Source organism: Podospora bellae-mahoneyi, chromosome 3, assembly GCF_035222275.1.
Source record: "Podospora bellae-mahoneyi strain CBS 112042 chromosome 3, whole genome shotgun sequence".
In the NCBI taxonomy this organism is placed as follows: domain Eukaryota; kingdom Fungi; phylum Ascomycota; class Sordariomycetes; order Sordariales; family Podosporaceae; genus Podospora; species Podospora bellae-mahoneyi.
In genome coordinates, this window is record NC_085882.1 from 1,654,778 (window position 1) to 1,670,459 (window position 15,682).

At 52.1% G+C, this 15,682-nt stretch overlaps 5 protein-coding genes across 5 annotated transcripts; 3 read left to right on the top strand and 2 right to left on the bottom strand.

Annotated features, from left to right (window-relative positions):
* Positions 1-46: 46 nt before the first annotated feature.
* On the bottom strand, positions 47-4,524 carry QC761_304780 (uncharacterized protein). The gene is made up of 5 exons (XM_062877625.1): positions 4,506-4,524; positions 3,225-4,446; positions 2,200-3,160; positions 956-2,140; positions 47-898 (listed from the first exon to the last, which is right to left on the bottom strand). The coding sequence occupies exons 2-5, from the start codon at positions 3,299-3,301 to the stop codon at positions 860-862; spliced, it is 2,262 nt and encodes a 753-aa protein (XP_062733414.1). The 5' UTR covers positions 3,302-4,446; positions 4,506-4,524; the 3' UTR covers positions 47-859.
* Positions 4,525-5,525: 1,001 nt separating this feature from the next.
* QC761_0052710 (uncharacterized protein) lies at positions 5,526-6,089 on the top strand (the record flags this gene model as incomplete). Its single annotated transcript, XM_062872494.1, has 3 exons — positions 5,526-5,760; positions 5,821-5,926; positions 5,984-6,089. 3 exons carry the CDS (start codon positions 5,526-5,528, stop codon positions 6,087-6,089), a joined length of 447 nt encoding a protein of 148 aa, XP_062733415.1.
* A 1,609-nt stretch (positions 6,090-7,698) lies between these two features.
* On the top strand, positions 7,699-8,535 carry QC761_304790 (uncharacterized protein; the record flags this gene model as incomplete). The annotated part of the gene is made up of 2 exons (XM_062877626.1): positions 7,699-7,869; positions 7,985-8,535. The coding sequence occupies 2 exons, from the start codon at positions 7,699-7,701 to the stop codon at positions 8,504-8,506; spliced, it is 693 nt and encodes a 230-aa protein (XP_062733416.1). The 3' UTR covers positions 8,507-8,535.
* Positions 8,536-9,695: 1,160 nt separating this feature from the next.
* Positions 9,696-11,855, bottom strand: QC761_304800 (uncharacterized protein; the record flags this gene model as incomplete). The annotated part of the gene is made up of 1 exon (XM_062877627.1): positions 9,696-11,855. One exon carries the CDS (start codon positions 11,853-11,855, stop codon positions 9,696-9,698), a length of 2,160 nt encoding a protein of 719 aa, XP_062733417.1.
* A 1,967-nt stretch (positions 11,856-13,822) lies between these two features.
* On the top strand, positions 13,823-15,630 carry PFY1 (profilin, required for normal timing of actin polymerization in response to thermal stress). The gene is made up of 5 exons (XM_062877628.1): positions 13,823-14,512; positions 14,618-14,633; positions 14,726-14,810; positions 14,984-15,528; positions 15,571-15,630. Exons 1-4 carry the CDS (start codon positions 14,500-14,502, stop codon positions 15,275-15,277), a joined length of 408 nt encoding a protein of 135 aa, XP_062733418.1. The 5' UTR covers positions 13,823-14,499; the 3' UTR covers positions 15,278-15,528; positions 15,571-15,630.
* Positions 15,631-15,682: the final 52 nt, after the last annotated feature.

Below are 15,682 nucleotides of genomic sequence, written 5' to 3' on the forward strand. Positions count from 1 at the left end.
ATTTTGTATACGGAGTTTATGACCAACAATCTTGCTTCGCCCAGCGATGCTCCCCAGGCGGGGCGACGCGGAGATGGACGACGATACTCGGAAGTCGAGGCCACCCTAGCAGCCATCATCATCGAGTAACTGGCGCAAGGAAGGGAAGAGAGAGGATGTGGACCTCTAGGACCAAACTTCCGCTCACGAACAAGGCCCGCCACACCACTACCATAACCATATCCAACAACAATCAATTCTCCCTACCACGACGACTTTTCGCCCCCGCCACAGGCAGGAAAACCTCAACAACGCAGCTGGACCCTGCCGTCCACCACGAACGGCCGTGTCATCTACGAAAAAAACAAATGTAGATAACCCGCCAGCTCATGTACATATACCTACCTGATTTATGAAAACATAGAGATACCTCGTTTGTCTTGTTTTCATGCTATAGAACTTGTAACACCAAAACTCATGTAACAACATAATGAGAGGGATCAGAAAGAAGAAACAGAAAGGATAGCATTTTAGAAGAGAAAATGGGGGTCAGATGGAAATATTGATGTCCACGGATATGTACATAGGAGGGATAATCGAGACTACACCAGAGTGAAAAGGGCGCCCCGTGGAACGAGTAAATTAAATATGGTTTGAATGAATGTGCAACTTCAATAAAACATTCATTCACCTTGGAACATAAAACACACCATAATGGAAACTCAGCCAGAGAACAAAGCACCCATTATACTACTTCATTCATTCTCCCTCCCCTGAAATAACTCCCCCCTCAAAGGACAGTCTTTCCCCAACTCATCACCACCACCCCCTTCTCTCACCTAATACCTTCCTCGCTCGAACAACCTTTCCTCCTCACCCTCTACTCCCTCTTCGCAGTGTTGTTATTCGCAAGCGAAACCTACATCTCATCAGCATCATCTTCCTCGCCCCATTTTCCTCAAAATCAGTTACTCACCAACTGAATCAACCCCCTCCCCACCTCCACACTCTCCCCCGCGCCCCGCTGCCTCAACCAAAAAACCTTCTCCGGCCCCAACCCACTATGTTGTCTCGCCTCCTCCTCCAACACCTCCCTGGTAATCTTCTCCCCATCCCTCACACCCACCCCCTTCTCAGCCTGCGCACTAACCACCTCCTCTTCCACCATCCTCTCAAGCAACTCCTTCCTCATAGCAAACCTCTCCGCCCTCTCCTTCTGCAAGCCGGGGCTGTCCAACCTCCTGATCACCCCCCTAACAACAAACTGCACGCCCAAGTAAACATGCTCACTGAAAAGAATAGCCAACAGCAGCGCCCAGCCGGGGATATCCCACACCGACCCAACACCAAGCTGACCTCCCCCAGATTTATTGAACAGATACACCAGCGCGGCCGACGTGATGGAACCAAGCCAAGACAAAAACCCAAGCGCATTCAACCAAGGCCCAATACTATCCGCCCTCCATGGAATCGGCCTCTGACTATTCGCGGCAATCTTCATCGCATCTGATCTCGCTTCAATCCAGTTGTTGACCAAGAACGAACAACCAGTCAGCGGCCAGACAACACTGAAAAGGGACAAATACCCAAACTGAATCACCATCTCCCTGTAGTCAATCGTAACATCATACTGCTCCAGCTCAGCCTCCTCCCTCACCCTCTTCAAGAACCTGTGCTCCTCGTCCGCATCTCTCGGCCACTCCACACCCGCCCCCTTCTCCCCCTTGACCTCCATCTGAACCTTCTCCACCGTCTTGAAAATCCTCCTCTTCGCATAAGGGACGATAACCTCGGTGGCAAAGTTAACAATCTGAGCCGTCACGGTAAAGTAAATCACCTGCTTTCTCAGCCGGTCAGGATTGATAACCCATTCCTTCGTCGGCAACGGCTTCCCCTCCACAGTAAATTTCTGAGCCGTTAACTGAAATACATCCAGATAGGGAACCAAGATCTTGCCAAAGGGTACATAAACAAAAGCCGTGAGGAAAATGCCGAGATACGAGGTGATAAAGTTGAGCACAAAAATCTTTTGCACAAACGAAGCCTGATGCGCATCGACCGTCTCATAGTTTTCCAGCTCCGTCAACCTTTCCGCCAGCTTCGTGAGCAGTGTCGTGAAGGTGGGCATAAAAATCGTAAGCAGCACCGTGGGCAAAAAAGTCTATACACATCCTGTCAGCTTCTTTTCCCCCTAACCTCAATACCAGACCAAACACTCACCAAATACTGCTTAAAAGGCCCCATGTAAACCTCGGTAATGAAAATCTCAATGCTAAAACACCCCAGAATCAACCCCCCCAGCACCACCACGCAAGCCCCCGCAAACGGCACCTGCAACGCCTGCCTCGCCAGCCTCTTGTACGGGCTATAAACCTTTACAATCTCCCCCGTCACCGCATCAACCCCCTCCCTCTCAAACTTGAACTGCGGCCTCGGCAGCTGAATCTTGCCCACCCCCCTCACCCCCCACTGAACCGCCAGATCAACCTCCTTCACCTTCCAATGCTCAAAGAAGATCACACCCCAGAGACAATTAACCACGGCATAAACCCAGCTAAACCCACCCAGCACCAACCACGCCGCCGACCCGAACAGAGCAGGAAATAGCAAAAACCGAAAGTACGACTGCAGGAACGCAAAGTAAAACGCAACCTTTTCACCAAACTGGTTCCTAATCTTCAACAGATCTTCATCGTCAAGGATATACTTTGTCGACCAGTCCTTGATCCACTCCTTGTTGAACTTTCTGTCGTGAAGGGGAAAAACGCTTTTTACAAAGCGCCATTGGCCCACCCCGGGTGTGATGCCTGCTCCTCCTTCGTTGACCGGTTTCGTGATCAACAAGTACGCCAGCCGGAGACGTTCAGCGTCGGTGATGGGCTCCTGCTCCGAGAGGCTGTTTGGTGGTCCCGGGGCGGCGGTGCGGACGCCGTAGAGCCAGTCCTGGACGCGGTAGCGGTAGATTTGCTTTTCGAGGAGGGAGTGGGAGGCGATGCGGAGGAAGATGAGCAGGGACGAGGGGGAGGTCGGGGTGGTGGGTGGACGGCCGGGGCGGACCTCGACTGCGAAGCCGGTTTTGGAGAGGAGGTGGATGAGTTGGCTGAAGGAGGCTTCGGCTTCGGCTAGTTGTTGGGAAGGGGGGGAGGGGGGTGGGAGGGAGTAGGAGATTACGTAGTCGACTCTGGACGGGGGGATGTTAGTAGCTGGTTCACAGGGGACAGGTGGAAGTAAAATGGGTGATGTACTCAAAGTTGGGGTATTTGCTGTTGCTGTTGCTTGAAACAAGTCCTTCTGGACTGCTATCGCGGGGGGAGTCCGCCATAGCTGGTGGTGGTGAGCCGTTGGGCTGTGGTGTAAGTGAGCGGTTTCAGAGAGCTAGTTGTTGGTGAGGTGTTTCTTGGGTTGAAGTTGAAGAGTTTCTCTCTCGACAAGAAAGAAAATGAAATGTAGGGAAATGACGAGGATCCCTCTCTATACCAGCTAGCCCAACTGATGGGGCCACAAAGATATTTCCTTGGCAATGACCCGACCCAGCTGAAGTTCTCGTGGGGAAAAGCGTAATGAAACCTGAACAGAAAGCGGGATCGACGTCACTCGACAGCTGAGCTATGTCACCTCATCCATGCAGTCGGGTAGCGAGTGGCCTGTGCGTCCCGAGATTTCTTTGATTAAGCAGGTAACATTACGCGATGATACATCATCTGTGTCATTACGTTACGGATCTTGATGAGAGCATTCCCGGATGTGTTTGATGGGGGACATGGTGAAAGCAGTGTGAAGGTTGTCAAGGGGCAGTAAGTTGAAACTGGAATAAAACATAACGGATATTAATGAGGCAAGTTGGAACTCTCCCCACAACAGCAAGCCACATTCACAAACCTAAAAACTTGAGATGGCCATGCCATTTTTAATGGTGTCGAGGTTCACCGGCTTTTCCATTTTCATTCCATCAAAGTGACCTTCAAAGTATCAAGATGCTTGCTTCTGTGCTCATCAGCATGCTCGTGGCCAGGGCCACTGGACTGTCCATCTCCAACGATCCCTACAACCACACCTTCGCCATCGATGCCAGCAAGCCAGGATTGGCTTGCGCACCAGGGCGTCAAACCATGTGCTGCGAGGAGCTCGATTACTCAGGCTATCAAGTCCAATGCATCGGTAGGTGTTCCTGTGAACCACCTTCAGCTCACTACACCTAACTGATGATGAGTAGGCCCAGGCAAAGTGGAATACTTTGAGAAGTGTCTGAATTACGATCCTTTACCAATGTGCTGTTGTGGTATTCCCGGGGAAAAGCGTAGAAATCTGCCTACTGTAAGTGATACTTTTGGGACATCGCCTCTCCTGAGCGTGTGGACTGACAGAGATAGATCCCAACCCTCGTTTCTTGCACAGGCTGCTCCATCCTAACCGTGAGGAGACAGCTGCGGAAGAGGCCACGAGTGACTGAGTCATATTGATGGAACGCTGTATAAGTGAACAGGAAATGCTTCAGGCAAGATCAATAGAGACTGCATATGGCTTACGAGGGTCAGAGTGGATGTCGTACATTTACCACCCCGCTGATCTTGTGTGCTCTCTCGAAGTCTCACCGCATACGCATGGCAATGCTACCGATTGGGTGACGAGGCGATCCCACCCACAACATTCAAGTTTCTGTCCAGCGTTTCCTTCGCGAACACGCGAGATAATGTGCTGAAGTTCACCGTACCCATATATGGTGTTAGTCAGGCCCTGTGAATAGTAATCCCCTCTTCTCGGTAGTGTCCTTCTTTCCCGGGCATGCGAGGCTACCGCCACAATGCCATCGATCAAACTGGCAAAATTACTGAATTCGGAAGCTAGATGGCCGTCCCGTCTGCGCCCTCGTTCCTCATTCTTTAGAATTTTCCTTTTGGGGGTCACCGTATTCTACTCGACGTCTAAGATGCGGCTTATGTCGACGAGATGAAGTAATTCGGAGCTTCGGAGCTTCACTTGGTACTGACAAAGTTGACTGCTCACCATGGTAGCAATGACGATGACTACGCATATGGCTTCCGAACCTGCTAGCTATGAGACAGCAAAGAAACCGGCCGGTGGTTACCGAGAGTGTAAGTGTTTGCTGCAGCCGGCGTATGTAAGGGCGAATGAAAGTTAATGTTGAATAACACCGAGACCAGTAGGACGAGCATGGTATACAAGTGGGAGAATGCAGGCAAGCGTGGCAGCCACTGGCTTTGAGGATGCATGGCCTTGTCTTGGTGTAAGTCGAGGTTGGTGGTGGGTTGTGTCGTTTATCTGACCGATGAGACAATCCCAAGCCGCAACAACTGCAACGCATGTTTGATATTGAGAAGGGACGAAGTTCAGAAGCTCAGATATCGAAATTGAATTCATCCCAACCTCACCTAAGCTTCATGTGGGCACGGACCAGCATCCTCTCTTCGGAACCGGAAAAGCAAACCGGCCGATACATTTGTGCCAAGAATATTTCCACTCTGCAGCAAAATTGCCAAGCCAAACCTTCCCCGCTGCTGCAACAGAATCCACCTCACACGTCTTTGATGACACATCACGCAACCGCGCGGTCTCCTCGTCCAAGCATCCAAGCAACTGCTGACAAAGCAATATCCTATCTGACAAAGAGCATCATTCGAGCAAACGACATAACCCTGGCCGGCATCCCCAAGAAGAGGCGCGATATTTGCTGCTTGGACGGGAAAAGAACTCGCGGGGATCACGGATCGGAAAATTTGACGCATTTCCGAGAGTCCCTTATCTCCTGGCTAGTTTTCCCTGGTTCGTTCAAACTGCTGCTCACTTAAGCTGTGGTATCGAGGTACTGGGTAATACATACAGACCGAAACGTCTCGATCTGGCTGCTTGCTCTCGTCGTGTTGTCGCGTTCTGAACGATTATTCCCAGCCCCTCGGATTTTACGGTATAACACGATCCGTATCCGTTGGTAAGTCCCGCGGCTTTGATGATGGAATGGGGGTTTAAAAACAAGATGCTGACATAGCCAAGCCCGCGCTGCACAAGGCCATCCGTTGCTCCAGAAAGAAACAAAAAAAGAAGGACAGTCAGCATTCCATTGCCATTACCGGTCGGCGCAGTGCATTCAGTAGCTCGAGTTGGTGTGTACAGGTATTGCTTTTGTACGCTCTGTACGCCACCCCTCGCCTCACCACCACCCACCAAACTTCCATCACCTAATCAACTCCATCGAACTGCACTGCTGAGTCAGGACGGCCACTGTGGCATCGACCTGTCCAATGTCTAGCGTCAAGATCGGTAAGTTACTTTACATTCATCGTCGTCATCTGCTTCATTTCACCCTTGAGGAAAGATATAACCACACACCGGACAACAACACCATGTCCTGCAACCAATATTCATCAGTCATTCTGTCGTTGCCTTCCCTTCTGCAGCTCTAGGCGCAAGTGCGCCATGCGCTGCACAGTACAGGTGTCCGCAGAAACAGGCCGTTTTGCTGTTGCCTGTCAAGTGCTCGCGCTGCACCATGGTCGTCCCTCGTGTCCTCAGCAATAGCGGTCGCCGTTACCGTTGCCGACAAGGATGGTGATACTTTTGCCGGACATTTCTGGCTATGGTCAATCACTCTCAATCATCAGAACTTCTTGCCGGCGACATCTCATTGCCACATCTGTCCTGGTGTATATACGCTTCCGAGGGCAGGTCCCTGGCTTGCTTATCAACCAAATCCGATGGCCACCGTCCCATCCGACATCTCAGATCCTCCCCCGCATCCTCCGTTTCCGTTAGGTTCATGGTAGTGCCCCGCGGGCCCCTGTCTGTCTGCTCGGTCCGTGGTAACGCGGCGCATCAAGTGTGCGCAGAGGATTCTGGTTCACTTCTGGATACAAGAAGGCCCTTCTTACCGCCGTCGTATCCCTGCCCCTCCTCACCACGCACTTCCTTACATAATTCTTCCTTCTTCCCTCCATCCCACATTGGCACCTTGCCTGCATCTGTCCTGCACCACCCACTTGCATCTTGTTATTATCTGTTGTTGCCATTGTAAGTTCTCGGTCTCCGGCTTTCCTTGCTGTTGGACGTTGGATCTCTCTCGGCGTGCTGGTGCTTGTGTTTGCAAGGACGGCGTATATCCCCATCCGGTAGCATGCCTTGGATTTATAATCTGTCCAACCCAACATGTCCTACCTTCGCAGGCAAACCAGCAGCGTCCGTATTGACCAATGCCACCTTCACCTTATATCTCCGGGCTCCGAGGATGTTAATACGGCATCGTTGTCTCTTATTCAGTCCGAGGTCTTTTTGGACCCTTTCACTCTTTCAGCATTTTATTCCCCTCCCCACATTTGACAATGTGTGGTTGCTTGGAAATATATTTATTTTTACCGTTGCACATTACGCAAGATACCTGAACAGGCTGAGTATACTGACCTATTATAATTCATAGAGCCTATTGCTCGAGAAGATCCAGCTGTGCCCTCGCCAGTTGCTGGCCCAGTGTTAGCACCACCCCAACACAGCGGTTTACAACCACCTCAAACTTTCCAAAACCATTCACACGTGCAGCCTGAGGGTCCTGGGGATAACAGAACGTCACCTGCTACAACAGTGGCCAGCCACCCTCCGCCACCACATGGATATAGCCACGCACCATTGCAACAAGGTGAGGCTTACATCCATCCAGAGCTACGATCGGCTCACGATCTTGCACCTCCTCCTGGCTACGCACACCCGCCTGCCATGATCCCCGCCGGTGTGCCCCCTCCACCTGAACAAGTAGCCGTCATGTCTGGTCCTACTGCCGTCATTGCTCCAACAGCCGGCATGATGGACAATGGAGAGACGGCCGACGGAAGAAAAAAGCGTGAGCTTTCCCAGTCTAAACGCGCCGCCCAAAACAGAGCCGCACAGGTGAGTTATCCTCCCGTTTCGTGAACCAATTGTTGCCTGCGACTTGTAACAACAAGCTTGGCGATCAATTTTACCCCTTACCTTACGTAAACAGTGCTGACTGATCAATGAACAGCGAGCATTCCGCCAAAGAAAAGAAGGCTACATCAAGAAGCTTGAGCAGCAGGTTGCAGAATTCAACCAGATGGAGGAGAGCGTCAAAGCGATGCAGGCCGAGAATTTTCAGCTGAGGGAGTACATCATCCACCTACAGTCGCGGTTGCTAGAGAGTCAAGGGAATTTCCCGCCGCCGCCGGAGAATATCAGTCTTGCTCATCCTAGCAGTGTTCAGGGGAGAGCTCCTGAGGGTGGTGCTGCGGGTGCGGTTCAACCGCCGCCGGGGGCTGCTCAAGGTCAGCAGCAGCCAGTGCCGGCGCCGAATCCCCTGGAGGTTGCCGCGCAGGCCGTTGCGGGGTTGAGTAGGACTAGTGAGCAGGTCCATAGAGGGGGGCAGCAAGTGAATGATCCTTACGCCGGGTTGAGGGCTGTGGCGGCGATGAGGGGGGAGGGGGAAGATGTTAGCACTACGGAGGAGATTACGAGGCAGTTGCAAGGGGAGGGGGGGCAGGAGGGGAACCTGCCTGGGGCTGCTATGTAGAGACTAGTCGCAGCGGTGATGGATGGAGAAGGGATGGATGGTGATTTGGGTGAGAATGAGGGGGGTGGGAAGAAGAAGGTTAGAAGAGGCGAAAGGAAGGGAGGGGGGGAAGGGGGGAAGTACATACGTAATGTTTTTCTTGTTTGGGTTTTGTCTCGAGCGTTGGAGGTCGTTTGATATTGTTTGAGATGGTGAGGTACTTTTTAGTACCCTGAGCGAGAAGCTTCTTCTTCTTTGATATATGGTTTAGTTCCTGTTTGGTTTCTTTTGGGCGTTGGGTTTGCAAGGGGTGAAGAATTTGCGGTGTTGATTTTCTTCGCGGGATGCCAGACGAGCTACCAGTAGCCTTTGGGGTGAGATACCTTAGTTAGGTAGATTTCTCGTTTGGGGTTTGTGGGATTAGTGTCGAGAATACTGATTTTATTATTTATCATGATTTTTCTTGTATGCTATGTGATGATGTGTTTTGTTTGGGGAAGGAAATTTATGGGGAGCATCTTAACCTGAAAATAAATGGCATTGTAAAAGTAAGGGAATGTGTATTAGATCATGAACTGTGCCTCAAATGAAAACCAACAGGTCTGTTTGCTCTACCTTTCAAGTTCTATTCTTGTTTCAAAAAGGATACAAGTTGACAATAATCATATGTTATATTGACCTGTGATGCCGGTTATTTTGTTGGAAGCGTGCCTGGTGGAAGTCACGCATGCAATTTTGAGATATAAAAACCATTGCAGTGTTTGAAGTTTTGTATTTTCCTATTTCCCCTCTCTTCTCACCCTCGAAGCTCCAACCAAGAAAAAAGAATAGGTATCACAACTCTGTCGCCCTCTAGGCGCTATGAGGAATAGAATTAGAACATAAAGTAAAACAACCCCGAAAAAAATAAAAAAAAATTCCAAATGCTTGCTTGCTTTGCCCGGTGGTGGTGGGCTGGTTTCGCCAACCCCTTTCCAAATCCCAAATCCAGTCCCAGTAGAATCGAATATTTACACAAATGAAATCTCTTTCCCCCTCCATTTCGCTGATATGGTCGTCATTGTTGTCGTTGTGTGGTAGTGTGCTCTAAACCGCCCTGTCCCAGACAGGCAGCGGTGTTCATCCTTCAAAAGGACCAAAAGATTGTCAAGAATTGAAAGATATATCCCCTCCAAATGAATGTACGAGTTGGTCCCTGCCTTTTGTTCCCCTAAGGATCAACAACCTCCACCAACTCACTCCTCCTATTCTCCCCCCCGTTCACCACCATCGGCACCCCAAGTTTCGTCCCCCTCTTCAAAATCTCCACCTGAACCCTCCCCCCTCCCACCGTCGCGCTCCTCCCCCTTATCGCCCCCGACTTTGCAGAACTCGATATTGTCGCCCCTTGCCCGAGCGGCCGGAGCATATTCCTCTGTTGTCGGGAGATACTAATCTGTCTCGCTATCGAGATTTCAACTGCTGCCTTGAGAGCAACGTCGTCTTCTTCCACTGGCGGCACTTTTGGCTTGTGCTCCAAGGGCCGTAAAGTATCGAGGGAGGGACTGGTAGTTACTGACGAGGCAGCCGACTGCTTCGAGCTATCTGACGAGGAGGCGGTGGAAGAGGGAGGGGAAATCATCGTCCATGTTGGCTCCGGCACTGCGGGGCGGAGCGGGATGGCAGTTACTACTGCTCTGGCTGATAACGGCTCGTAATCCTCGTCGGCGAGGGAGGAGGTTGTGGCGAAGCTGGCAGGTGAGTCGAGGATGAGGGCCGAGTTATTAGGTCCAAAGTAGAAGGGGTTTGTTGTTGGTGGAGGTTGGCGGGGTGGGTTTAGCTGGGCTTGTTGCTGCTCACGGAGCTTTTCAACTTGAGCCGCACGGTTGATCTCGTCCATCCCTCGCGGCGAAACGATCCTGACTGTTTTGCGCTCTTTTTTCGCCGCCTCTGGTGAGCCTTCTTGGGTACTGAAAAAGTTTGCTCTGGCTGGTGATGGGAGAACCGAAGGCGAGGTGTTGGATCGCTGAAGTTTCCGCGGTGGAGGAGCGAGCGAGTTGGTCGAGGACATGGCCTGGGGGAAGAGGGTGAATCCTGGAGATTTCATCGGTTGCGGGGATGTGGCACGCCGAGGTCGTATCCTTTCTTCTTCCTCTTGGTCCTTGATCGTCTTCAGCTTTTCCAACGTCGCTTGTCGTCTTTCCAACAACGAGGATTTGGACTGTGGTGATGTCGTGCCGCTGGGGTTCAAGACGCCGCTGAACATGATGCTGTAGCGTTCTAACCTGACGTCTGGGATCTCCAGGTCTAGCAACATGGGCGCTTTGGAGGGAGAGCTTCCCGGCAATGGCTGTAAGCTGTTCAACTGCTCTTCTGTCCTTCTCAGGTCTTGTTGGGATGAGGTTTCCTTCAAAGTGTTGGACCTAACAACGATAGGCTTGTGTTTCGGGGCCTTTTTGCCGCTAACTGTTTTGCTTCTTGTCGGGACATTGTCTTCTGCAGGACCAGTAACTGTGATCGACACAGTACTTTGGTTTGCTTCGGCGGTCTCCATCGTCTTTGCTGGCTCGGCATGCTTCCTCCCAAATAACGACCCGAACAGCCTCCTCTTTTGAGTCTTCGTCCTTTGAACCGTGGGCTCTGACGTCTTCTGTACTGGCGGCGGTGATGGTGATCTCTGAACGTTTGCCTCGACCTGTGCCTGGTAACCTATGTTCTGAGTGGAGCCATTCCAACTCCCAGCATAGCCGACAACCTGTGTGGGACTACCCAAAGCCATACCGATGGGAATCTCCCCAGAGTGAAAAGACTCTGGCGTCATCACCCGAGAAGGAACTGAAAAGTTAGGTGCCGGTGATGGTGCTCTCATTCTGCCTGGACTAGACTCGGGTGTAAAGGGTCCAGATCCCTTGACGCCAATGATATATGGCTGGAGCCCCTTGCCCTTGGAGCCCATGTTCAAAGCCATGTCGTCCCTGGACTGTCGTTTGTCAAGATTTGGTCTTGAGCCAGCAGCCGCCTTGGTGGATGGTCCTGAAGAGGTGCTTGGCCTCGCCGGCATGACAGGCGGGACTGTGTTGACTGCCACGGCAGCAGCAACGGGCGTAGATGTTTTGTTGGAGGGTGTTTTGGGCCGGGGAGGAATGGGGAGAGGACGGTCAAGATAGGGGTTCCGCCCTCCGGGAAACGTGATGGGGGGGATGTCTGCATTTTGAACAACTGGACGGCTGGGCTGTCTGGAGCTGGTGCTTGTTGTATCGCGCGGATCTGATACAGATCCTGGTCCTTGGACTGTGGAGGGGCCCGTCGGACCGTGCGTTTCTCGACCGTCGACCTCAACTCCTGCATCTTGGGCTGTTGAGGTGGCACGGCGCCTAGCCGCTTTCAACATGGTGGCCGTTTAACCCAGGAACCACTGCAACCACTCAGGGGCCCTGCAGGTCACTTTTGCTGCAGGAAGTCCCAGAGCTGGTCCCTGTCGACGGGGTAGTTTCGAAAAATATCGTCTAATTCACGGAGGGGTACCCGTTGGACGAATCGAGAAGGCAGATGGCCCTTTGTTGTTGTAGGGACGCCGCAGACGCCGGAGAACGAAATACAGCCTCATTAAAGGCCAGCAGCCAAACAAGAGGCAGAGACTCGGGAAGAGTCCTGAGTGGAAGACAACGGGAGATTATCACCTACATATCTTTAGCCACTCATCTGTACAGGCCGTCCCAAGCAGCCATCCAGCCGCTTGTGTTTTGGGAAGCAGCAGCCTTGTTGGGCCTCGTGTCTGACACTCGACATTTTGAGCCTGAAGCCGTGTCAACATGTCGACGAGCGAATTTCGAGCCTTCCGACCACGCTGTCAGTTAGAGAAGGGCGGCGGTTATTCTGGGTGAGGTTGATCGCCCACAGGGGTCGTGGACACACCGAGACCCCTGGGCAGCCCGTTGAGGGTTCATGTCCCGCAAAGGGCAGCACATCGTCCATGCACCCCGGCATTCGAACAAACGATGAGGGGCCGCAACCGACCCATGCTGCGGGAGGACATCCTTGTCAGGCCCCGCTGCAGAATCTGTGTCTCAGAACTTCACCATCTCCCCCCTCCCCTCCTTTCATGTGCTGGCTCTCCCCAGTCCCCGTGCCATCTGGCATCTTTGTCGTCGATATGTCGTTACAATGCTGGATGCAGGCGCGGAGCGATGGGCCGCCGACTCGACCATACAACTTCCGCCGGCCGCTCTCGAGACGGCCTGGTACTATACAGGCTCAATGTCGTGGACTATGTTGGGTTGGTCATTTCCTGGTATAAGCCGCCTCCTCCATGCGTTGTTGGTCACCACATGAGCGTCTGTTTTCTTGATGATGCCGATCCCAACTGTGAGACAACCCCTCTTTGGTTAGTTGGTGTTGGGATGGTGGCTTGCTGCAGGAACAACAAAACTGCATGCGGCATCTGATGAGTTGGACATGTTGAAGAGAAATGATTCCGCTCCTTCAAGGGGCACCAACACTAGCCTTCACAGCGGAGCCGGCCGTTTCTTCAAGACAACGATGCCAAGCCTGATATGTTCCGCATCGTAACCAAGATGGGCTTTTATTAGCGATTGCTACGAGTTAAATGTTTTGGTGCCATTGGAATAATTTGCTGTCTGAGCCGAGCTGACGATGTTGGTAATATCGGGGCTCCTAAGAGTTAATGGCCTCAGTCATCATGAGAAACAGGCAAGTGGTGGCTTGACCGCTGAAGGGAAATTCATGATGTTTGTCGTTGGCCATAGCTGTGGAGACATGCTGTATCAAACATGCCAACTCGTTCATGCTTCAACCACCCAGCCGACAACGGCCATAAAGAAATTTGGCATTTTCGGACCGTGCGGGTGTTGCAGTGTCGTCTCGTCTGAAGTTGAAGTTGAAGTTGTCAAGTGCCAAGTATTGCCGAAGACTTTGTTTCGTAGTGACAAACAGGGTTAGGCCGTAGAGCTACGTCTCAGAAATACATATGGCCCCGCCAACCTCGGACGGACGATCGCCTGGGGATGAGATTGAGAATGATATGATTGCTGATGTCTTCGAGTCAGATTTTGGTGAAGAAGAGAAGGATTACCCGCTTGGATGGGTAAATCAGTTTCGATTTCCGGCTTCTAGAACATTGTTTGAGCAGCGGTGGCTTGCGTGATTCTTCATGATCTCCTGAGCGTCTCAGATTTGTACCAGCACACACACATGTCTCGACTCTTTTGCTTCAGCGCGTTGGCTAAATAGAAGGTCGTCCAGCTGTGTCCAACTCGAGAGAATCGACAAGAAGGATGCGGCGGACAATGGTAGCGAGCTTCCTCCGGTGATGACGATGGCCCCTCGAATATCGGATAATGTCTCCAGAGAACAACTCACTCCGGTCTCCATATTTGGAGTTGAGGATTTCTCTTGGCCATAGCCACCGATGCGTCACGTTTGGGTCGTCATCCTAGTGGCATATCGTAGACCTTATCGCAAGATGATCACAGCGGGCTGGGCTGTTTTCATGCTCAATTGAGCATATGAGGCGTGGTAACCGTCATTGGGTGGTCGGACAGAAAATGACAAAGAAAAAAGCTTTCTCGGATGCTCCCGCCGAATGTTGGGCAATTGCCGAGCCCGCCAGCACACATGAGGCTCCATTCAATCGAGGGGCTGCTGCAATCAGTTGCTTGAGTGACGACTGGTGGACCGCTCCCAACACTGGCGGTCAAAAAGGATAGTGTAGGTGGCTTACCTAATACAAACTCAACGCTGCAGTCCCTCACTGTGGTAGGCTGGTGTGCTTCTCCCGTGCCCGTCTTCAGCAAAACGGCCTCCGCTGGCGGGGTAAATTGGAATGAGTGAAAGGCCCAGAAACCGATCGTCGTCGGCACCTGGAACCACCGAACAACTTCTTTTCGCGCGCCCCTCCTCCATCAACAACAACAACACCAACAACAACACAACACTCGCCCTAACATCGGCATCGTCTCTCCCTAATAAATCCCCTCACATCACCGAACCAGACACACAACAGCAACCTCCACATCATGTCCTGGCAAGGTACGTCGTTTTGTTTTAACCCGCGCGGAAGCAAAGCTTGGGGAAACAACCCCACCTTGGGATATTCAGGAGTCGGTTTAGCTAACCTTACCACCACAACAACAGCTTATGTTGACTCGAGGTACGAACCACTACTTCACCATCCTGAACATCGATGCCCATAGAATCCCTCCTATTACCACAGTAATCTAACATTTCTCTTCCTCCCGCCAGCCTCGTCGGCTCCGGCCACATCGACAAAGCCGCCATCGTCAGCGCCGCCGGCGACAGCACTTGGGCCGCGACCCCCGGCTTCACCGTACGTTCCCCCACTCCCCCTATTCCAACAATCAACATGAACAACCCCTTTTCCCATCCTCCCCCTTCCCCCTTTTACACACCGCTCCTCCTCCTCCTCCATCACCGCCTCACCCCTGCCACCACACCATCCCCACCCCGAATACCATCCCCCATTCTAACTCTCATGCCCAGGTCTCTCCCTCAGAAATAACCTCCATCATCTCCATCCTCAACGAAACCGACAAGTCCAACGGCCCCGCCGCCACCAAGGCCTTCGCCGAGGGCATCCACGTCGGCGGAGAGCGCTACGTTGCCACCCGCAACGAGGACCGCCACGTCTACGGCCGCCAGGGGAGGACGGGCATCTGCATCGTCAAGACCAAACAGGCCATCCTCGTCGGCCACTACGGCGAGAACGCCCAGGCCGGCAACGCCACCCAGACGGTCGAGGCGCTGGCTGATTACCTGATTGGTCTTGGTTATTAAGTGCGGGAAAGACTGGTGGTGTACGAAAGCGGCAGTAGGTTGTTTAAAGAAAGGGGGGTTTATGACAATTCATATGAAGAAGATGGTTGATTAGAGATGGTGGTGGTGGGATGAGGAATGAGGGAAAGAGAAAGAAGAAGACGCCCCTTTTTTTTTGTTGAATCTCTCCAATGAATTTGCACAACTGGCCGGTTCGAGATAATTATATCGCTGTTGTTGATTGTGTTGGTGTAGCTGGAGCTGTGGTGGTGGTGGTGGTGGTGGTGGTGGTGGTGGTGGTGGTGGTGGTGGTGGTGCTGGTTGTCGATGCTTGCTACCTTTTGCAACCCCCTACTTAGCTAGGTCTAAGTTCCCTATTTACGACTGAGAAGCTGATATCTCCTTTCCTGCTTCTCGCATCACTTG